This window comes from Microdochium trichocladiopsis (assembly GCF_020744255.1).
Source record: "Microdochium trichocladiopsis strain MPI-CAGE-CH-0230 chromosome Unknown B0I36scaffold_10, whole genome shotgun sequence".
Lineage (NCBI taxonomy): Eukaryota > Fungi > Ascomycota > Sordariomycetes > Xylariales > Microdochiaceae > Microdochium > Microdochium trichocladiopsis.
This window is the reverse complement of record NW_025763553.1, coordinates 982,227-1,003,040: the sequence shown is the minus strand read 5'-3', so window position 1 is coordinate 1,003,040 and position 20,814 is coordinate 982,227. Positions and strand designations below refer to the sequence as shown.

The 20,814-nt window shown below is 56.6% G+C and overlaps 6 protein-coding genes across 6 annotated transcripts; 1 reads left to right on the top strand and 5 right to left on the bottom strand.

Moving 5' to 3' along the window:
- Positions 1–367: 367 nt before the first annotated feature.
- B0I36DRAFT_353743 (uncharacterized protein) lies at positions 368–2,254 on the bottom strand (the record flags this gene model as incomplete). The annotated part of the gene is made up of 3 exons (XM_046157240.1): positions 368–703; positions 768–1,129; positions 1,216–2,254. The coding sequence occupies 3 exons, from the start codon at positions 2,252–2,254 to the stop codon at positions 368–370; spliced, it is 1,737 nt and encodes a 578-aa protein (XP_046007225.1).
- An 892-nt stretch (positions 2,255–3,146) lies between these two features.
- Positions 3,147–5,063, bottom strand: B0I36DRAFT_434945 (putative adipose-regulatory protein-domain-containing protein). Its single transcript, XM_046162738.1, has 3 exons — positions 4,649–5,063; positions 4,350–4,534; positions 3,147–4,275 (listed from the first exon to the last, which is right to left on the bottom strand). Exons 1-3 carry the CDS (start codon positions 4,649–4,651, stop codon positions 3,330–3,332), a joined length of 1,134 nt encoding a protein of 377 aa, XP_046007224.1. The 5' UTR covers positions 4,652–5,063; the 3' UTR covers positions 3,147–3,329.
- Positions 5,064–5,580: 517 nt separating this feature from the next.
- On the bottom strand, positions 5,581–8,921 carry B0I36DRAFT_377078 (uncharacterized protein; the record flags this gene model as incomplete). The annotated part of the gene is made up of 3 exons (XM_046160525.1): positions 5,581–5,756; positions 5,824–8,407; positions 8,490–8,921. The coding sequence occupies 3 exons, from the start codon at positions 8,919–8,921 to the stop codon at positions 5,581–5,583; spliced, it is 3,192 nt and encodes a 1,063-aa protein (XP_046007223.1).
- A 1,488-nt stretch (positions 8,922–10,409) lies between these two features.
- Positions 10,410–12,951, top strand: B0I36DRAFT_333624 (uncharacterized protein). The gene is made up of 2 exons (XM_046155247.1): positions 10,410–11,039; positions 11,111–12,951. Exons 1-2 carry the CDS (start codon positions 10,583–10,585, stop codon positions 12,691–12,693), a joined length of 2,040 nt encoding a protein of 679 aa, XP_046007222.1. The 5' UTR covers positions 10,410–10,582; the 3' UTR covers positions 12,694–12,951.
- Positions 12,952–13,372: 421 nt separating this feature from the next.
- B0I36DRAFT_353739 (altered inheritance of mitochondria protein 21) lies at positions 13,373–16,166 on the bottom strand (the record flags this gene model as incomplete). Its single annotated transcript, XM_046157239.1, has 2 exons — positions 13,373–15,168; positions 15,227–16,166. The coding sequence occupies 2 exons, from the start codon at positions 16,164–16,166 to the stop codon at positions 13,373–13,375; spliced, it is 2,736 nt and encodes a 911-aa protein (XP_046007221.1).
- Positions 16,167–16,483: 317 nt separating this feature from the next.
- B0I36DRAFT_353738 (uncharacterized protein) lies at positions 16,484–18,301 on the bottom strand (the record flags this gene model as incomplete). Its single annotated transcript, XM_046157238.1, has 4 exons — positions 16,484–16,610; positions 16,687–16,798; positions 17,424–17,546; positions 18,133–18,301. 4 exons carry the CDS (start codon positions 18,299–18,301, stop codon positions 16,484–16,486), a joined length of 531 nt encoding a protein of 176 aa, XP_046007220.1.
- Positions 18,302–20,814: the final 2,513 nt, after the last annotated feature.

Sequence of the window (20,814 nt, the reverse complement as noted above, 5' to 3'; positions counted from 1 at the left end):
CTAGAGTCTGTCGTGACCATATCCTGCTGCAACAAACTCATCGTGCGGAAGACTAGGTGATCATCTGCAAAACGAGCATCAAAAAAGGTTGAACCATCAAACACAACAACAGTCTACAGCGTAGACAGACCAGATTCTGCTGGTCATGCTGCTGGCGGTGAGCCTCGCTCGCTCTCCGCTGCTCTGTCTTGCCAGGCCCTACTCCAAGGGCGGGCGCAACAGTGTGCCATTGGATACAAGCGGGCAAAGCGTCATGGTAATTTCGTCGGCGTCGTTAAAGAAGTCGTAAGCTTTCGCGCTGCGCGAACGGCGATATAAGAGATGGCAGAAATCCGGGCTAGAGGTACCGACACGGGTCATAGTTGTTCTATAACTCTTCCTCCTCCTCCTTGAGCTTATTCGCCTCTGCCGCTTCCTTCTTTTGCTGATCCGCAGTAGCGCGACCCAGGACATCTCCTATGGCTGAGGGGAAACCAGCTGATCGGTCCATGGAGGCACCGTCCACACTAGCCCGGTGCTTCTTCAGAGGACTGCCAACAGTGGTGGAGTCGCCATTGAAGGCTTGAGAAAGCAAGTTCGTTACCGAGTCAGGCACAGGCTTGCCACTGGAAGCTAGATCCGGAGGCGTAGCGTCACCTGTCGTGGGGTCGACGCTCGGCGACTTCTTGATGCTGTCGGGTTCGACAGAGTGTTGACGCTTGAGCTGTTTGCACGCGACTGTTAGCACGAACAATCCATCAAGGGATGAGTAAAGGACCGGAACCTACCCGGATCCTGTCAATGCCAGCTTGGAGTTCTCCGGCCGCCTGAGCGTCCTCTGGAGCCAGATGTGTCTTGACGACCTTATCGTCGTTATCATCCATCTTGGCCAAGGGGTCTGCGTCGCTAGCGTCATCGTCACTGTCTTCGTCCATGCCGCCTGCCGAGACGCCTCCGTTGGGCTTTGACTGCGACTTTCTGCGCCTCCGCGCCTCGGTCTCTTGGTCTCGGAATGCCGAGAATCCCACGGTACCCTCCTTCTTCAGAGGCCCAAGGTTGGAAAAGTCCAGTTGGGTTGATCGGCGCTTAGCGGCGGGGGTCTTCTGCTCTGTCTTGGACCCAGGCAGTATACCCATCTTGGCCAACTGACCTATTGTGTAGCAAGCGGGCTGTGTCAGTCGCAATCGTTCTTTGGAGAAATTCCGTTGCCCGTGCGACAATTAAAAGACAACTTACGAGAACCACGGTAGAAGAAGGTGAAGACAGCGTATGGCTTGTCTGGGCCGTCGATTCCAGTGACGGTCTGTGTGCTGATGGTCTTGGGGTCGAGTGTCTTGGGCTTGGCAAAGCTCGTGGTGTGCTCGACATCGGCATCAATGCCGTTGCTGCCACCCTTGCCGTCGTTGTCATCGTCATCATCATGAGCGCCGAATTGAGGCGAGTACTCGCCCTTCTTGATCTCGCCGGAGGCGATGACACGGAACATGGCAACCTTGATCTGGCCAGTAGCCTCTGGGGGCTCGTCGTCGTCGTCCGAGAGCGAGTCCGTGTCGGAGTCGTCTGGCGTCTCGAGCGGAGAGTTCTCGTCGGCGCCGTACGTGAGAGTGTCTCTTACGCGGCCGGACTTTTCCGCGGTGAGGCCGCTGGCATTCAAGGCGGTGGACTTTTGCCGGCGATGCCGCCTCTCAAACTTCTGTCTGCGCTTTTCCACCTTCTCCGCAGCATCGTGACCTTTGAGGTCGAGCCCGTTAAGCCACCTCTCGAGGCCGACCTCGCGGAAGAGGAACTCGCGTTCGGCCAGACCACCTCCTTCGCTGTCGGGAACCTGAACCCAACGGCTATTGACCCAAGTCTCCTCGCCTGGCCGCAGAAGCGTGGCAACTTCCTCCTTGGCACGGCCATCAAAGTAGATGTAGGCAGCAATGGTCTCGTTCTCCGAGTTGGTCAGGGGGACATAGGGCGTGACGGTACCAACGTGTCGAGAGGGGTCGGAGCTTGTGGAGGGCAATGGCCCGGCATAGATCGGCTTCGGGTGAGGAACAGCATCGGTCGGCTTGGGGGTCGTGTAAGGGATGGGGTGGCCAGGCGTCAGGAGCGTTATGGAGATGGCGAACTTGGCGGGCTCGTGCTGGGACGTGTCCGGGTTGAGCTGCGGCTGCGGCACGGAGATGTAGTTGCTGATACGTGAGAACTTTGACTGCTTCTGCATGCCGTATTCGGGGAGCGGGGCACCATTCGCGTGGATGCTCACCGCGATGCCCTTGAAGCAGGGCATCGTGGGCAAATGGAAGGGCGGGGGGAGGCGCGGCGTGCGTTCGTGGTGGGAGTGGTGTGAGAGAGAGAGAGAAGGGGTAGCGGAAGCGCCAGCAGGAGGAGCTGGCAAGACTGGACTGAACGCAGCAAGCGAAAAGGCCTGTGCGAAGAAGAGAAAAAAAAAGAAGTGTTGGGGGTTTGTCGGTGTCGTGAAGGAGGAGTAGCGGTAGGAGGGAGGACGGGGCTGGGCTGGGATGGCGGCGCGGAGCGGGACAGCGGTAGCGGTGACAGCTGCTGTTGCTTGGCCCGATGTGGGCTGCTCCGCCGAGCTGTGGTGTGCTGGCTCGGGGAGTTTTGCTGCTGCTTGTTCTGGCGGTCGGCGCCTGAAAGGGGTCGTGCAAGGAACTACCTACGCTAGAGCGTACAGGCGCCACTCGACAGCCTCTCAAGATCTGGTCACGTCGCGTGGGCTGTTGGGGGGTAACCTGTTGCTGTCCACGCTTTGATGTTGCTGCAGCTGGGACAATGGGGGGTCTGGAAGACAGTGCTACAGGACTCAGGAGTTGTCGGCTAAGAACTGGTGCTTCTACCAAACACTTAGAAGTGACTAAGGTACGCTATCAGTGTGGCTGGCGGACTTAATGCCCCAGACTCGTTCCCGTGCCTTCGAGACGGTCCCGGTTCAAGCGGGATGGGAAAGTTGTCGCCGCCTGCACTTTTGATGTTCCAGCACCTACGGAGCCCACGAGGCGATCTTCGACGCCAAATTGTGGGAGGGGTCGTCTCAGGCCTTGCTGGGCTGGGTGCCCAGGTGGGCGTAATGGTTCCGCATCGCCGCGATGCGGCAGTTCTGCCGTCAGGGGTCCACGCCACATTCCAGCCAACAGGACGCCGCACACCACGCGCGCCGACCATGTCATCCAGCAGTTTATTTGTTCACCAACCTGCATACATTGGAGCAAACACGTGTCCGCGATATGAGCCAGCTTCGATTCATTTGCAGGCCTGGTGTGATCCCTCCCAAATCCCAACTTGTCCTCAGCCTTCCAATTAGTGCCCATAAAACACCCTAGGCAGCTCGCTCGGGCCTCAAGAGTTCATGAAGACATCCTTCCCTTCTGGGAGGATCTCCGGCGCAGCGAGCCGGCACCCTTCACATCATGCAGTGCACTTCCCGTGCTTCCCGGACCTAGGTCCTTGAGATCTTCCTCTTCATCATCAGCATCTCCTCCGTGCCGAGACAGACCCGCCAGCACCTCGTCCTCCGCCTCCTCCTGCTTGACATCAATGTCGTCACTGCTGGCCTCCAGCTCATTCTTGACCTGAGCATCAGAGCCGCGGGAATGATCCGTCTGGCCAGCATAATCTTGTTGTGCTCGCCGGCCAGCAAGCTCGCCACCTCGAGAAACCCCCTTGCCGCCGTACTCGCGCTGAGTCTTTGGCTGCTGGTTCGAGACGACGTACGCGAGTGCAAGCCAAGCGATGAGGGTAGACACGATTTCAAACAGCCAGAAAACTGTGGTGCACACCACGAACGAGATGACGCGGTGGTTATACATGAGCCAGCGGAGCCCCCTTAGCCTTGCGACTAGAGTGACTGTTGCTGAGTAGACTTGTAGCGTCTGGCCGGCTTGTACATCTAGCAGTATCGAGAGTGGTAGCACGTCCTTGAAGTCAACCAACTCACCCATGGGAACAGTCAGGGTGACTTGCTCCGACGAGGGAAATATGATGTGATAGAGTAAGAACAGAAGGCGTGAAGCCGTGGACACGAGAGGATCTTCATACGGGATCAGGGCTGGGCGGCGAGAGGCAAAGACCACATTGCTAGCCGTGACGTGCTCATATGGATCCGAGGGGAGCCTGAAAGCCGAGGCAGGATTGTCAGGCAGGGACCGTAGAGCGTATAAGGCGACCATGAAGTTGCCACGCTCGAGATTGACTGGCGAGCGCGGCAGCGTCAGGTCCACGGTCACGTCGTAAGCTTGCTCCAGCATCAAGGTTGATGCCAGATCCGCAATGCCAAACGGGCTCAGTCCAGCACTACAGGTATAGTTAGTAGCAAGCAAGATGGCAAGACCGCCAGAAATAAGCGGCGATGAAGATGGACGGCCTACTTATACTGAAGATGAATAGGTACCGAGACGAGCTTTTGTGGCACGTAGTTGAAGTAGAAGACGAGGTACGCCAGCACGGCGATACACAGCAAGATGAATGAGGTTGCCAGGAACAGGATTGTCCCTAAATATGTCCTTCTAGCTGGGGGCGATGTTGCAACTCGCAGTGGCCGCAAAAGGTATTCCTGGACTAGATGTCAATGTGTGTTCTTCTCGAGGACGTGGGTTTTAATAAGGATTCGAGCGACCAAGAGAACAAGCCTCTCGACACATCACGAAAGGGGCAAACGTGTGCGCACCATTAGATGAGAGGCGTAGCAGCCCTTTGCTTGGGCAGCGTGACAAGTATTTAGACGGTTGTGGCTGACCTCCGATACGCGACGTGCAAGGAGAGCGTTATCCGTAGTAGCAGAAAGCTGAAGGCAGGGGAATCAAGTCGGAGCTCAGGCCTCGGAGCCGCCTTGGAGGAAGGACTCCGAAGGAGTATGCCAGGGATTGGGGGACCACGTTCCTTGTCTCACCTGCCCTATTCACATGCCAACCGCATCACCAGCTACTCTAGATGTCCGAATATTGACAGCTTGGTGCGAATTGCTCTTTGTGGCCGAACGTAGCGCCGATATCCAGACAAGACGGTGCGATGGCTTTGCTGAAAAGGGAAATGCAGCGTGTGGTCTCGTCCAGGGCTGTGGCATGTGACGAAAAGGCTCGACGATGTTGATCGGACAAAGGAGCTTGTTCGGGCGCCCCTCCACGCGACGACGCCAGCAGCTCCACTTTTCCAGCCGGAGCTGTCGACTTTGGAAACATAACGTCATGGCCAGTTACATGATGAATTCTTTTTAGCACCGCCAATCACGATACATGAGCCTCAAAAGGAGAATGCAAAGGTGTCACTGTCATGATTTCAATGCTTGGGTGAGGCACTTATCTTCAGTTTCTGGCTCTGATAAATGTGTCCCTCTCGTGAGTTCATTCAAGGCACAATAATTCATTCCAATGCGTTATACATGATACTAAAGACGACTGTTCGCGAGAAGGAAGTATGTACAATACATGCCCCTGACATTCCAAAACCGAGATGTCTCGAAGCGCACCGGGTTATAAAAGGTCGAAATCGCTTGCTTGAAGAAGTGTCAAATCAGATCAACATCTTTCTACACCAAAGAGCCCGACTTGCCGACGTTGCCTCCGCTATCGAACTGGTGGCGTTGCCCCATATGACACCTGCTCAGAGTGGCTGGAGATAGTTGCTAGGCACAAGCCCATTGCGGCCTTGTCCAGCTCCAGAGTGGATTTCTGCTTCCCACCAGCCATCGTCTTGGTGCCGCAAGACGGCTAAGGTATCGCCCTTGGCAAACCCCAACTCCTCTGGAATTGCTGCTTGATACAGGTATAGAGCACGCGCTGTGAGCCGACGAGTTAGTAATCACCGACGGCAGCTCCATTATTGTTTTAGCATTGTTAAACTTACCATAGTGAAGAATAGGGCGGCCTTCCGGAGTATACTGCCGGCTTGGGTCTGCCACGCTCCTACTTCTCTGCCGAGAACCTTCCTGGGCCGGGTCCCTCCCGTCATAAAGCCCCATGGCTCCCCGGTTACTTGCACTTGTGCCAGGTCGTCCGTTGCCGCGGCCACGGACAGAGCCTCCATATTCGCTGCCGGCGGATGACCCAAAGGCATCAGGTCCGATCGGAGCCAGCTGCACAGCCATGTCACTACCTCCCATGCGACTAGCACGGCTGGCGGGGCGGCTGTTCCAGCTACCACGATAAGACGCTGCAGGGGATGCCGACCTGATATCGCCGCTCGAGTTCTGCCTGCTGTAGCTCTGCTCTGAAGCCCGAGGTTGTGCTTGAGGCCTCTGCGACCTCTGCGACATCTGCGACGGCGCGCGCTGATGGGCATTGGCATAAGGGTTAGGAGACGCTGATCGAGCGGCTTGGCGCGTATCTGGGTGCATGTTGGGTCTCGGGGATGCGCTCCGCGGTGGCGCCGGCGACGCCGCACGTGGCACTTCTGAGTGCTTTGTAGGAGAACGAGTAGGTGGGGTCGAGTACGTGCTTGTTTGAGGACGACTGAAGATTGCCTGGGTCTGCTCTGTATACTTGCGTGAAGCTTCCTTCATTGCCTTCGAAGTGACAGCAGGTGGCGGGACACCGAGCCTCTGCACTGGCGGATCATAAGAAGGTGGAGAAGCCATCTTGGGCGTGGCGGCACCTGTGTCGGTTCTGGGAGCAGGAACTGACCGAGAGAATGGTCGGGTGCGCTCCGCTTCGGGTGCAGGAGTCGCAATGCCGTGATAGTGATCAGCAGAAATACGACCCGCCGACTGCTTCCCTGACGTTACCCCCTTTAGCTCAGCTAGGGCAAGCGCGATAGGATCCTGGTCTTCGACTGAAGAATCCTCTGTCTCTGCGGGCTTGTTGCGTCTATCTGTGTTGGACACCGCAAATACGTTTTGGCCAACATTCAGAGCAAGACTGGCGTTTGCGTCGATCGGATCTGGGCTAGCGGTTCTTTCAGGCTTCACATCACGTTGGGGCGTGATTTGGGGTGCGACTTGAGGTGTGATTTGAGGTGTAATTTGAGGTGTGATTTGAGGTGTGATTTGAGGCCGACGGGACTCTACCGGACTCTTCACAGTCGTGGGACCCCAAGTATTCCGATTCGGATTGCTCACTGCTTGTAGCTCCTTGACACTCTTCCTCCGGAAAGGGCTGTGGTTCTGGAAGAAACCGCTCTTCTTCTTAAGCATGCGCCTCTCGGGTTCAGGCGCTGGTGATGGCTCAGGTTGCTTTGTTGGCGATACTTTGCCACTCGCAGGCTCGACGCTAGACATCGAGGTCGGATTTGAGTAGTCGCTATTGTCATCACGACTGACTGGTCGAGCGGACAGATTAGAACTAGTGGCCGAGTTAAGCCCATCAGTTCTGCATAGCATAGTCATTCCATCCATGGGGTAAGGGTCATGGGGGACCGCCGAAAACTGGGAAGGGCTGTACGAATGCTGGGACCGCGCTTCAGGCCTGGGATCTTGGCTTGCAGGCGGAGCCTCGATGTATTGGGTAGCTTGTGCTGGACGCCTTGCCGATTGACTGTCGTACGGGGACTGTCGCGTCTCGCCTCCGCCTCCGTATAGGGACTGTCGCGTCTCGCCGCCGCCTCCGTATGGGGACTGTCGCATCTCGCCTCCGCCGGCGGCGTATGGGGGCTGCCTCACATCCACACCAGCTCCATATACCGGTTGACGTGTATCCGGCGCGCCGTATCTGGATTGCCGTGCCTCTGATGATACTTCTCCGTATGTCGACTGTCTAGAATCTCGGAATGCTCCGTATGGCTGCACGCTGTTGTTGCTCGGACGTGTGTCACGGAGCGGCATGATCTGAGCAGGTGAGGCCTTCTGGGGAGTGGCAGTGGCATCCCGGCTTGTGGCAGGGCTGATCTCTGGAAGCCCCATCTCACGAGCCAGAGCCGAGTTCGGGTCATGGTGTGATTCAAAGGTGGAGGGTTGCGGTGAAGACGAGCGGAATGCTGGGTTGATGCTCCGTGGGAACTGGGCGACCGAGTATGCGTCGTCATCTGAAGCCTCTGACACATGATCGTCAACGTCGCCGCGACAGAAATTGATGTACTTTGGCGGGTCTGGGATTTCCTGCCCAGTTCCTCTCTCAGTGATGAAGTTGACGATGTCCTTCTCCACATCCATCTTCTCCAGTGATAGCCTGATCTTCTCGCAAGATGCGTCGTCGCTCACGCAGACGGTTGAAGACACATTGGCAAACGTCCACAGGCTGCTTTTCGTGAAGTCGAGCCTCTCCTCCTCAAGATCTTGGAACTTGTCGGCTGCAGCCTTCCATTCCCGGTTCCAGCGTACGGTGGTGTCCTCCAGAGCTTTGACGGCATTCTCATACTCGGTGTTTGTTGTCGCAACGCTGATCTGAGTTTTCTCAAGCTTGGCCTTGTTTTTGCGCTCCTCTTGACCCATAACCATGTGGCCTTGAGCGAGATAGCCTTTGATCTTCAAACAGTCTTGTTCGTACCGATCACGAGTCTACATAAACTCGTCAGCCACCTATAGAATTTGTTTCTGCTGCAACACAGCTGGGACGACTGGCGCCTGAGGAAAGTCTTACCTTGTTGACAACAGCAGTTTGCTGCACTTTGATCTTGAGTAATTTCTCCACCGTATACTGCACAATCTTACGGCGCTCTTTCATTCCGGCAGCAAATGCACCCAGCGGTTCTTCCAGCTCGGTCTTCATTTGGGCAGCTATGCTGGCGTGCTGCTTCCCCATACTTTCAACTTCTCCTCGAACCGTGTCGAGAGAATGCTTCAGGGTGCCCATCTCCTGCGAGCCCAGTGACTTGCGGCACAGTGCCAGCAGTTTCCTAGCATAGTCTTCTTCGATAGCCGCACGGGCGCTATAGAACGACCTGAGCTCATCGTTGGTTTGCTTTGCTGCCGCCATCCGCTCCAGCATGGGAGCTACACCGGCGTCATCTTTGCCCCAGAAGTTGTTCGCAAACGACAGAGCCACTGAGGGCGCCTCCGTTGCGGCGGGCATCGTGGACGTGCCAGCTCTGGCGCAGTTTGATTGTTGACAAACAGGGTTGAAGTATGGCTCGGGGCGACCCGTAGGTCGTTGTCGAAGGCAGAAATACGTGCGGCTATCACGTATGCCTGCTGTTGCAGTGGGAAACTTCTGGCCCGAGGTCAGGGTGGTGTCTCACGTGGGCAGAAACCGAGGATTCCAAAGGCGCCGCCTCGCACAGCCCGCGCCGACAGGGAGGGCAGGAGGTGCCGGTGATGGCGAAAATGTCTGAATGATGGCCACTCCGCCCGAATGACACTGTCGTAGCAAAGAACGACGAAATCGTGACTCTCAAGTGTGTTGTTTAGGATCTGGAGCCTGGAGAAGTGTTGTAGCAAGCTGCAGTGTGCCATGGAGGGTCTTGCGGTGAAGAGGCGGAGTGCCCTGGGTGTTGACTCTTGGATCTAGGGTCTGGTTGACAGGGCAACGCCGGGTAACGCTTGGCAGCGAGTCGCATCCTGCCCGATCTTTGCCTGAGGTGGAGCTCGAGCGGTGGGGGCGGGGCCACCGGGTAGCTTACCTCCACAATTTGGTGGTGCGCCGCCGACAAGCCAATAGGTACACTTCCGGAGCTGTTGGATGGACAGATGACGACGAACTGCATGGGGCCCCCACACGTTTGTGCTTGCAGCAGACAACACTGGGATGACGCTGCGGAGTGGCTCCTGCATTCCTCCATTGAGACGCAGAGATCATGGCTGGGGATCTGATTGCGGCGTGTTGATGGTTCAAGAAGGCTGGCATTGCATCATCTTCCGCTCAAAAGCACGTGGGCAAAAATGCCACCATGCAGAAGACGAGCCGAAATCGTTTCTGGTGCAGCTCGCACATGCTCGTAGGGTAGGCATCTGCCGGCGGACTGGGTGCGCTCGAGGCTAACCGAGTCAAGCTTTGCGCAAGCGGTATAGAGGCACACTTGTTTGTCTCGAGCTTGTCGTCATGACCGACTGGCGGGCCACAGCAGCAGACTTTTGGGTGGTGCACGCCAAGCACGTCAGTCGGCAGCCTACAGTACTCGGGAGGCATGACGGGTCGGCGGCGCAACTTGTCCGTCCCACAGAGGTAGCAACTACTGTAATGCTGTCGATCCGCAGGCCCTGAGGTGCATTTCGCGGCCGAGAGGAGAACTCGACCTTCTTTATTCCTTCCTGGACGCCAGCCAACTCAAGTTTCCTGCTGTAAGCAAACAGACACCCACGAGACACTTTGCTAATCCCCGACACCAGTCAACAGTCAATAGTCAACAGAAGCCGACGACGACAACGGCGGCTCAGCCTGTAATAGCTGGAGGCCGCAAGCAGGGCCCAGACTGGACCGGCAACCTTGAAGCAGGCAGGGTCTGAGCTCCCCTGCTGCCAACGGCCCCCGCGCGCCTCTCGCTGCGCCTCTGCCGAGCCCTGGCCTCCTCCACTTTGCCAATTGGCCCCCCAGCTCTTGCTCGACTTGACTCGCGTCGCATCGTTTCTCCTCCGTTGCGCGAGATTCACCACGACATCGTACACCCGCGCCCTGGGCCTACTCGACCTCCCCAGCCAGAAGCTTCGCACATTCCTGCGACGCTGAGGCACCGGCACATTTCCAATCGTGCCCGACACCTTGAGCATTCGGGTTGCCGCCTCGGTAGCTTGCAGAGGATGTCGCCGTCCGCCCGCAACGCCAATGTCTTCCGCTTGAGAAGCGCAGTGCTCGGGCTGGCCAAAGCCTTGTTCTTGGGAGTTGCTGCAGCTGCTCCAACCTCCAGGATCACACCTCGCGACCACCACGACAATGCCCCCGAGGCTGAAGGTGGCGCGCTATGGATCCTCTACATCGTCTCCATGGTCCTGGTTCTTTCCGGAGGCGCTTTCGCTGGTCTAACAATAGCGCTTATGGGCCAGGACGAAATTTACCTCCAAGTTCTCTCGACCGACCCCGAAGAGTCGCAGCGCAAGAATGCGAAGCGCGTTCTCGATTTGCTCAAGAGAGGCAAGCACTGGGTGCTGGTTACACTGCTACTCTCCAATGTCATCGTCAACGAGACGCTGCCCGTTGTGCTGGACCGATGCTTTGGGGGCGGCGTTGCTGCCGTCGTTGGTAGTACCGTGCTCATTGGTACGTCTCAACCAGTCCTTTTCCGGCGCTGTTCACTTGGTCAAGCTACTGACGCCGCGGGATCTGAACAGTCATTTTCGGTGAGGTTTTGCCGCAATCAGTCTGTGTCCGTTATGGTCTGCAAATCGGAGGGTATGCGTCGAAACCCGTCCTCGCTCTCATGTACCTCATGTCACCCATTGCCTGGCCGATTGCAAAGCTTCTCGACTGGCTCCTTGGCGAAGATCACGGTACCGTCTACAAGAAGAGTGGTCTGAAGACCCTCGTCACTCTTCACAAATCCCTGGGCGAGATTGATGAGCGTCTCAACCAAGACGAAGTGACAATCATCAGTGCCGTGCTCGATCTTAAGCGCAAGGCTGTAGAAGATGTCATGACCCCGATGGATGACGTTTATACAATGTCTGAGGACACAGTGCTTGATGAGAAAACCATTGACGAGATTCTCGATGCTGGCTATTCCAGAATCCCCATCCACCAGGCCGGAAACCCGAACAACTTTGTGGGCATGCTCCTTGTCAAGATCCTCATCACCTACGATCCTGAAGACGGCAAGAGAGTCAGAGACTTCGCCCTCGCCACTCTACCCGAGACACGGCCGGAAACGAGCTGTCTCGACATCATCAACTTCTTCCAAGAGGGCAAGTCGCACATGGTCTTGATTTCTGAATATCCAGGCGAAGACCACGGCGCCCTCGGAGTCGTGACCCTCGAGGACGTCATCGAGGAGCTCATTGGCGAAGAGATCATTGATGAATCTGATGTGTATGTCGATGTGCACAAGGCCATTCGTCGCGCTCACCCTGCACCCAAGGCACGCGTTCAACGGAAAGAGAACACCGGCAAGGAGAACACCGCCGTCGACGACGACCAGGTCGAAACGGAAAATGATGTGATTGACCGGACTCTGGGAAAGCGACCAAGCCTCGTGGGGGAACGCCCCAGCCAGATCCTGTCGTCCAGTCCTAGAACTAATGTGTTGATGCGCCGCAGTTCCGCTGGGCACGATGGCCACACTGTCCGCGCGGCCGTGCCCATCAAGGCCAACTATGAGGAAATGCTGGACCACTTCAAGCATCTGGGTCCCTCGAACCCTGCAGCGAACCCTAAGAGCACCCGAGTTACAGCTGTCAAGATCAAACCAGGAATGGGCCATAATCACCGGTCCGACTCTGTTGCCACCGCGGAACACATCCCGGAATCCTCGCATGAAGCCGATGAACAAACAAGTCTCTTGCGACCCACAAACCTTGACGGTGCTGACGCCCCAAAACGACCCGCCTACGGCAGCACACCTACCGCAGGCGAGAGCTACGCCGATGCCGTCAAGCTCAATGTCAAGATCGACGAGGCTCCGAACGATACGTCGCACCAAGACAACTCGCCTTCAGGCAGCTCAAGTTCTGGCCGTCTCGGCGGCATCGAGCGGCGGACTACGAAGCGCCTTGCGAGAAGCGGAAGCATCACGGAGAACGTCATTGAGGCCGACGGCGTCCGCAAAGTGGTCCTTGAACTCTCGAGCTCTAGTGAGGGCGAAGTCGATGCCGAGGTAGCTACTCACGCCGAAGTCTCAATTACAAATGGCAATGGTGAAGGCTCCGGCTCGGCCAACAAGAAGAACAAGAAAAAGAAAAAGAAGGGCGGCAAGAAGTGAGGGTAAGAAGTGAGGACGAGTTAGGTTGTGTTGCGCACTGTCTGCTGTCGTCTGGTTATAGCCAGGCAGCAAGGTCTCTCGTTGTGCGTGCAGTCATACATCTCGTACGGCGTCCAGACGCCGGGGTCTCCAGAAATGTAATTGTCGGTGAAAGAAGAGCAGTGAACCCCACCATATTGGTAGCTGCTGTATGATCATCTTTATCCTCAAAGCGTCGTGGTTGAGCCATAATATAACAACATCCTACCCATTGAAAAACTAGTGCAAGAGTCCCCGGTGACGTGAAGCAAACGAATATTGTTTCTTTCGCAGGTGCAGGGCTTTTGTGCTCACTTTGGTGGTCTCCTGAGTGGCAAAAGAGAGAGCGCTGTTGTACACAAAAAAAAAAAAAAAAAAAAAGAGCGCGCCCTTCCCGTTTCGCCAGATCCACGCAAACAAAATCTTTCAGGTTTTCACGTTATACGCATCACGCATGGCAGCAATGCAGGTCAGACAGACAATTTTTATCAAGGAGTGACGGTAGCTTTTCGTTTATGTATAAGAAGGAACACAGAGTAAACCTATCCAAGTTGAATAGTGATAAGAGACGTGTGTGGCCCTACTCCTAGAAGCGCGGGTGGCCAAGTCTAGCTGGGATTTGGCTTTCTACAGGATGAGAGAAGATCGCCGTCGCATCCACCTAATCCCGAATGACGTCCTCTTTGGTACCCTCGACGGCCTTGATCTCATCCGTCGCAGGGTCCTTGGTCACCGACTCCTGCAAGATCGACTCGCCCGCAGTATTAGTCGCGAGGGTCTTGTTTTCCGACTCCTCAAAGGTGGGCTTTTCTGAAGACGCCGCCTCCGGCTCATGCTGTTCCGGCGACACTGGGACCTTGTCGCCCTCGCCCTGGTCGCCAACACTTGGTTTCGCTGTGGGAGGTTGTACGGACTTCGGTTCCAGGTCTGAAGGAGTCTCCGGCGTGATCTCAGTGACAGTGCTTACTTCCTGCTCCTTCTCCTCCGGATTGATCACCATAGTGCCCTCCTCGTCAATGCTCCAGAGTGTGTGAGTAATGGAGAAACTCAGCACAGGCTTGCCATGGGATACCGGTGGAGGAGTCGACTTGTCGCTCGATCCGGCACTTGATGATTTTGTCGGCGCCCGACGCTGAGGACCCCTGGCGCGACCTTTCCTAGCATCTGCCAGCGGAGCCTGCTCCTTCTCCTCCGACAAGTCTGCGGCTACGGGCTCTTCCTTCTTTGGCGCCTGCGGGCCAAGTTGGAGGCGCTTGTTCAGATCTGACATGAAACCTGCCTGCAAAGCGGCGATCTTACCACCGACCGGGCGAGCGGGCACCGCAGGCTTCGCCTTGGCTGCTGCTTCTGATGATTCGGTTGGGTCGGATCCTTGTCTGGCAGCCGGGCGGGCTGGGACCTGTGGCTTCGGACGCTCAGGGATGACGGGCTTAGCAGAATCGCCGGACCCCGTCTTCTTGGGCCGTGGAGGGACGACTGGCCTGCTTGATACGGACGCCTCGTCGGCCGCCGCCTCATCCTCAACTTCTCGTTCTGATTGAGGACCAGAGACTGTGGTGGTGAACTGGAGCGAGTCGGGAGTGTCTTCCCAGACATCGCGACTCGGGAACCGTTGGGCCTTGCCCTGGCGGTCGGTCCAAAGACCTGGACGTTCAGGCTCCTTCGGAGCTTGCTTATCGGACCACGAGCCACGTTGCGTCCGCCACAAGAAGCTGTCTGGAGTTCTGGATTCCTTCTCTGCCAATTCCTCTTGTTGCCTAGCGAATGCTTGCGCGGGAGTCTCGCCTTCCCGAGGAATGCCAAGAGGCTGGCCAGCTGGCCTCTGAGCTGCGGACTCCACCGCTTCGGGTGTTGACACTTCAGCAGTGCCGTGTACACTGTCGGGTGCGTCTTCCCAGATATCTCGGCTGGGGAAACGCTGGCGGATCTTTTGCAGCTGGGCGGCCGAGAGTGGGATCTTGTTACCCTGCTCGTCCTCTGGGAAGAGCGGTTCGTACTCTTCGACATCATCCAATGAGGTCGAGTGCACGTCCGCAGGTGGGGGACTGTAGATGCTGCTGGGTCGACTGCCAGTAATACTCCGGGGCCTCTCCATTTCGTAGGCGCTGCCCCGACGCTCGGTTGGCGGATCGACTGCGGGGTAGAGCTCATACTGGGATGAGCGTTTGGCGACCTCATCGGAAGCAAGGATGGGGGCTTCGTAGCCCTCTTCATTATCCACTGTAGCGGGCTCGTTCTCGCCGTACTTGAGAACTCCACGATGGTGACCACGATCCGAGACATGGATGACCTCATCATCGTCAGCACTTGATGCAGCGCGTCCGAAGCTGGGGCGGATTGGCGATGTAATATCTTTGGCCGCTGCCGAGGGAGGTCGCGAAAGGCGCGAGGCGTACTCTTCGGCAGCTTGGTATCCAACTTGTTCGCTGGGCGTACCAGTGTAGTTTTCGGACGGCGCTGCACAACCCTTTAGTTAGAAATGGGGACATCGTTCGCAGGGCTCGACGGAACTTACCTGTCGCTTCGCCACGGACGATCTTGTTAAGGTCTTCGCTACTCATAGAGAAGTCTGTGGGACGGTCCTGAAGATATTTGTAATGCTCCTTCTGCAGGAGCTCAGGGTGCTTCTCGTAATAGGCCTTCTCCAGCTTGTCTGATGGCACAACGCCATGGCCGTGCAGGCCATAGCTCCCGGGTGGCAGTTCATTGAAACCGCGCGAACTACGTTTCCTGTGGTGGTTGCGCTGACCGGGAGTGCCAGGTGCGGTGCCAATGGCTCCAGGAGCAGGTGACGGAGCCTGGACGTCGCCAGCATGTGGGTACATGGGGACCTGGATGCCAATCTCTGGAATGCCGCCATCGTCATCGTAGTGGCTTCCCTGGGAAAGCTGGCTGGCAGTGCTGGCCTTTTTCCTGAGGGTGCGAGGAGGGTTGTGCTGGTCTGTGCTGCTTGGGCGTCCGATGCCAAAAGCAGCGGCACGATCCGAGTCGGTACGAGTGACCTGAGCGACTCGCTGCTTGGCGCTCTGGGCGGGCATCGTTGGCTTGGGAGCGTGGAGCTTGATGTCCTCGCCAATGGTGCGAGTCTGCTCTGGGGAGGCGGAGGACTGGCGGGTGAGCTCCTCGCCTCCATCGTTGTTGGCTCCGTAGGCGGCGTATTCGGCACCTTCTTCGCCAGGACCCATGTTGTCGAGATCCGTGGTTGACTGCGAGGTAACCCCAAGGGAGCTGGGAGTAAAGGTCGCGCTGAGCCGGTGTGATTTGGGAGGGTTGAAGCCCTCGTTCAAAGGCGAAGGGGCGAACCGATCTGGGTTGGGCGAGACAGATCGGAAGCGATTCGGCCGCGGGGGAATGCTGGGCGTGCTGCCAGCTGTGGCCGTAGTGCTGGAGCTGTCATGACTCCTAGAAGGACGCGGCGGGATGGCTGGCGTAGACTGCATTGTGGCTGTTGACATTGTTGAAGAACGAGGAAAGCAGAGCTGCAAAGATGACAGTGTTGTTTAGAGGTTTGGGTGGGATGGGCGCTGCGAAGCTTAAATCGGTGCAGGCCAGGGCGATGATGTATTTGTGGTTCCGCTTTCCTAAACCAACGCAGCAATCAAGGTTAGCAACTTTGCACAGTCAAGCCTCCGACCACAAAATGCGCGGCGCAGCGGGGGCACGTCTGAGCACGATAGCACGCAACGCCCGCAGGAGTCAGGGCTAGCGCTGGCCAAAAGCCCGACTTCTGTTCTGGCTGCGTCGGGTCTGGAGGGGGATCTTGCGAAATCCCTCAGCGGTGGTCTTGCTCGCCGAAGGAATCTTCCGCACCGCCAGGATTGGCCACGGGCCTGGCCTCGTGGACTGCAGGACCAAACAGGCCCGTTCCTGGCCGGTCCGAGGCCTCCTCCCAAGGACGACTTTATCCCGCAGGGGTGGGCAGTGCTCAATTGGGGTTGGTGGTGCGCGGCTAGAGCCATGTAAGGTTGAACTTACAGCGTGGACAACTTTGTGGTGGGCGGCTTTGCCAGGACGCAAGACAAAGCTAATAATGGAAAACCGAATTCACCGTTATCGGCTGTGCTGGAGGAAGCACGGGAGATGGAATCTATTTCTTGGAAATTTAGCATTGGTCACTGAAACTGGACACACAATGACACAAGACACACAAGGCAAACTCGAGGAGAGCTCAAAGTGTCCGTTCCCGGCTGTTTGTGCAGCTAGTTTGACGCTGATAAGATGCAAGGGTGCGCTTTGCGAGCGAGGCGAGAAAAAGCCTTAGCCGACGGCGGTGTAGGGGCTCGCTTCAAGGGACGGGCAGAGGGTAGCCGGGCGTTGGTTGGGTGTTGGGAATGCAGCCGATAAGATCAGCCAGGCAAGTGAGGATACGTGGAGGGGCATCGTGGCACCGCTGGCGGCGCGGGTAGCGGCGGGACATCATGGGTCGTGAGAGGGACAATTGCGAGAGCACACCACTTGTAGCTGCGGTAGCCTTTGGCTCTCCCGGTCATAGGACAACTGGCAGAAACCTGAAAGAAGGAAACCTGTCCATGTTTCTGTCAACTGTGACAGACTGGGGAGCAAGACTTGGTGGGTGCAGCTTCGAGCGCAAGAGGTATCTGCGAGGCCCGCCAATGACAGGCCTCTCAATTGAAATCGAGAAGGGGAAGGCCCTGAGATGGAGGCAAGTGGATGTGTGCGGTGTACTGGGACAGCAACGCTCAGTAACTTACAATTGAGGTTCTTATTATGTTTGGTCGAGCAGATTTGTGGTCTGGCGCCTGCAAGAGGATCGATCGCACGCGGGGTGGAGATGGGTGCGTGTAAGTGACGAGTGAGCAATCGTGGGGAAGCGCCTGCGTCGAGATGGTGTTGCAGTCGGGAGCAGATTGTCAGAGTGGATGAACAAAGGGAATAATAGAACCAGGCCAAGTTCTCGAGCAGATCGAAGATGGGCCAGCAAGCATCGTCGTCATGTCACCGGCGGGGGCGGGACGGCCTCATGACTTCTTAAATGCTTCTGCCAATCGACACGGCCACCAGAGCAGGAAGCTCGCTCGTCAAGTGCGGGCAGACAGCTTGGGGCGAGTATGTACCTTGGTATCGCAACGTGTGCCGAGGAGGGGCCGGCACAGTACGCAAACCCACTTCTTGGCTCAGAAAAAGGTCAGCCCGTATCCCTGTGCTCGCAATCCACCACAGCATCCACGCAACCAACCCGTCACGTTCGCCATGCCAGCCGAGCAAGTCAGGTACACGAAGCACCTGAGAGTCTGGGGCAGCTGGCTCGACCATCGCAACGCTAAGACTTCACCCTGTGATACAAGCAGGGTTGGCAGCTCCACAGCATCTCGATACAGGACGGGTACGAAGACTGGTCGCCTCATAACGTCAACGTGTGGCTCTCAAACTGTTCGATTCTAGCGTCTGCAGCAGACTGACTTGTGCCTGGCGGAGACACAACAGCCTCGGTAAGGCCGTTACACCTCGATCCAGCGAGGCTACTGTCGCGACTCAACAAGACAGTCATGATCAGCAGGTCCACGCTGCCACCTGCCATGGATCCGACATGCCTTCTACGACGCTCTGTGAAGTCCGTGTCCATGTCCATCTGGGCCCGGGCCTGGCTGGGCACACCATTGTTATCGCTGCCTCGTGATATCTCGAGACTGATAAGTGCTCAAAGAGCTTACAACACGCACCCGGAATCGAGCCAACCGCAAGGCTTATCTTGGATCAGTCAATGCCGGACCCTCTTTCCGCGTCCATGAAACACGGCTGGACGCAGCGATCAGGGTCATTGCTCTTTGACACTGTTGAGCATGCTCACCTTTTGCGAAGTGCTGAACATGGCCCTTGAGAGCTGTCGTTTTCGTCTCTGGGCCCCAAACATGGCCAGCAGGCTCTTTCTGCGGGCGGGGGTGTTTGTCCCTGTACCTTCCAAAGTTCGTCTGGGCCAACCTTGGAATGTTTTTGACGACCGGTTCCGTGCTGCAAGGTACAACAAAAGTACGTACCTAGGTACTTATACGGGCTGGATGAGAGCATGCAATACAGCTGGGGCGGTGTGCGAACTCTGGCCAGACATCCACAATGAAAACCAGTCGAGCTTATCGCGAGTCCGGCCTTGGCCCCTTTGAGCAGGTCCAAGCTAGCAAAAGCTGAGTCCAGATCGGAGCAGAAATGCGCAGTAAACGCTGGCAGCATTGTATTCATCTTACAATGGGAAACGCGATTCTCGCCCCCGAAATTGTATCAATGCTGACATGGCGATTCCGAGCGCCTCTGCAAACTTGTGGGGGAAGATGCATCTCCAATATCACCTGGCCTGGCCACTCGCTGGCCATTGGCGTCCAAAGAAGTCAACACAGATGACAAAACTGCGCTCGATGGCTGGCATGGCGTAAAACTTCGACAGTCAGCCGACCCCACCGCCAGCAGGCTATACCCCATGAAAACATGGAGACAAGCCTGCAGCCAAATTTGGCAGTCACCTGATGGACCAGAACCCACTGCTCATGAGATTACCAGGCCCGGCTTCAGAGACGGGTTTCCGCGCGTCCTGGTACAGCTTTCACCGCAACAACGGGCCTGGCAGGGGCTCATGTCGGCTGGCGGAGAAGACGGGTGTCGCAACAGCCAGTCTCTGTCTGGGCAGCATCCATTCGCCCATTGTCGAGCACGTATTGCAGATTCTCCTGCATATTTGGAGACTGCCCCACACCCCTCAATGAGCCTCGCCAACGACATGGCGAGAGCTGATGCAATAGCAGCGCGCGGCTTCGCAACCACTGTACGGTAAGCCCCAGACCGTGTTGCACTGTGAGCGTGGGCCGGTTGCTTACTGTGCCCTTGGTAGCCCAGCGGTCCCATCGTGTTTTCCGTCTCTCCCCACCAATGACGCTGACGGTGACGCTCAATGGTGCTGCCAATTCGTCTCACCATGATTTCTCGAACACGGCCATCCGAAACGATTCAAGCTTGGGACAGCTCTTGAAACGGCCCAAGATTAGAAACTCCGAAAGCGCTCATCCTGGAAACGCGCTCGATACTTGGACGATTCCGTGACAAGTGGACTAGCCACGACCCAACCCAAACGATTTGCTCTAGAGTGGCTAGAGGTCTCAGGGTTCCAGACCTGTGGCGCTCAGCGATCCCATCTTGAGCTTCGCACCGTGGCACGAGAATGCTGACTTTTCTTTAGCGCTCAGCAGGAGACGCGCTGCTTCGCTACGCCGCGTCGCCCATACGCCTCCAAATGCCAGCCCTGACCTGGGACAGATGTTCTCACTGTAATAGAGGGGCAGCGCTTCCCATGAGCGTTCAGCAAACCTAACTCATCAAGGTCTTGCGAGCCGGCGAGGCTTCGTTGATTCTCGTGGAACAGGAAACTGCACTGCACTGGCGGGTGGGGAGCGTGACCCACTCCATGAACGCATCCCACCCACCATGACGGTTGCCAGTGGGAGGCTGCCGCGCGATGACAACATTATGGGGGGGGGTTTGTCCCTTTGGGATGGCATCCGACTACAACTATTCAGGCATTCCTTGTCCAGTCCATTGCACGACTACCCCCACGGAGAAAGGCACAACAGCATCGAGATGGCAAATCCACCAAAGTGTCTGACATATCGTGATTACGTATCGTGAATAGTTTGTAATGTCCATGCTGGGCGTGGCTGAGCACGACAGGCCGTGATGTTCTAACGATGTTGACGACATCTGCAACTAGCCTAATCTAGTAACGACAGGAAAGGTCAAAAAGCGAGATGAAGCTTCCCTACGCTTGTAAGACAGCATCTTCAACTGGTCAATCGTTACGTAAGTGGTAACACCCACTGTAGTCAACCCTCGAAGGGCATTTTGAGCCCAAAGATGCGGGCTCATGTTGCATAAGCCTGTAATAAATGGCTTTGAACCGGCATTTGCCTTTGGAGCCTTCATTCACACAAGACACAGCTCTTGTTCATCGAACAGAGAAGCAGGCGTAAGCATCCCAAAAAACAACAAAAAACAACAAAAAAAACAGAGCAACGATCTTGGCTGCTAGCGTCTCGTACTGGGCCGGATTACCTGCGATGAATCAGTCGGAGATCTCGAGGTGCTAGTTCAGAAGAGGAGAAC

Coding starts and splice junctions, on each gene's coding strand:
- B0I36DRAFT_333624 (XM_046155247.1), top strand. CDS start 10,583: ATGTCGCCGTCCGCCCGCAACGCCAATGTCTTCCGCTTGAGAAGCGCA. Junction 11,040..11,110: donor TGGTAGTACCGTGCTCATTG/GTACGTCTCAAC, acceptor GGATCTGAACAG/TCATTTTCGGTGAGGTTTTG.
- B0I36DRAFT_434945 (XM_046162738.1), bottom strand. Junction 4,276..4,349: donor CCTATTCATCTTCAGTATAA/GTAGGCCGTCCA, acceptor CTATACCTGTAG/TGCTGGACTGAGCCCGTTTG.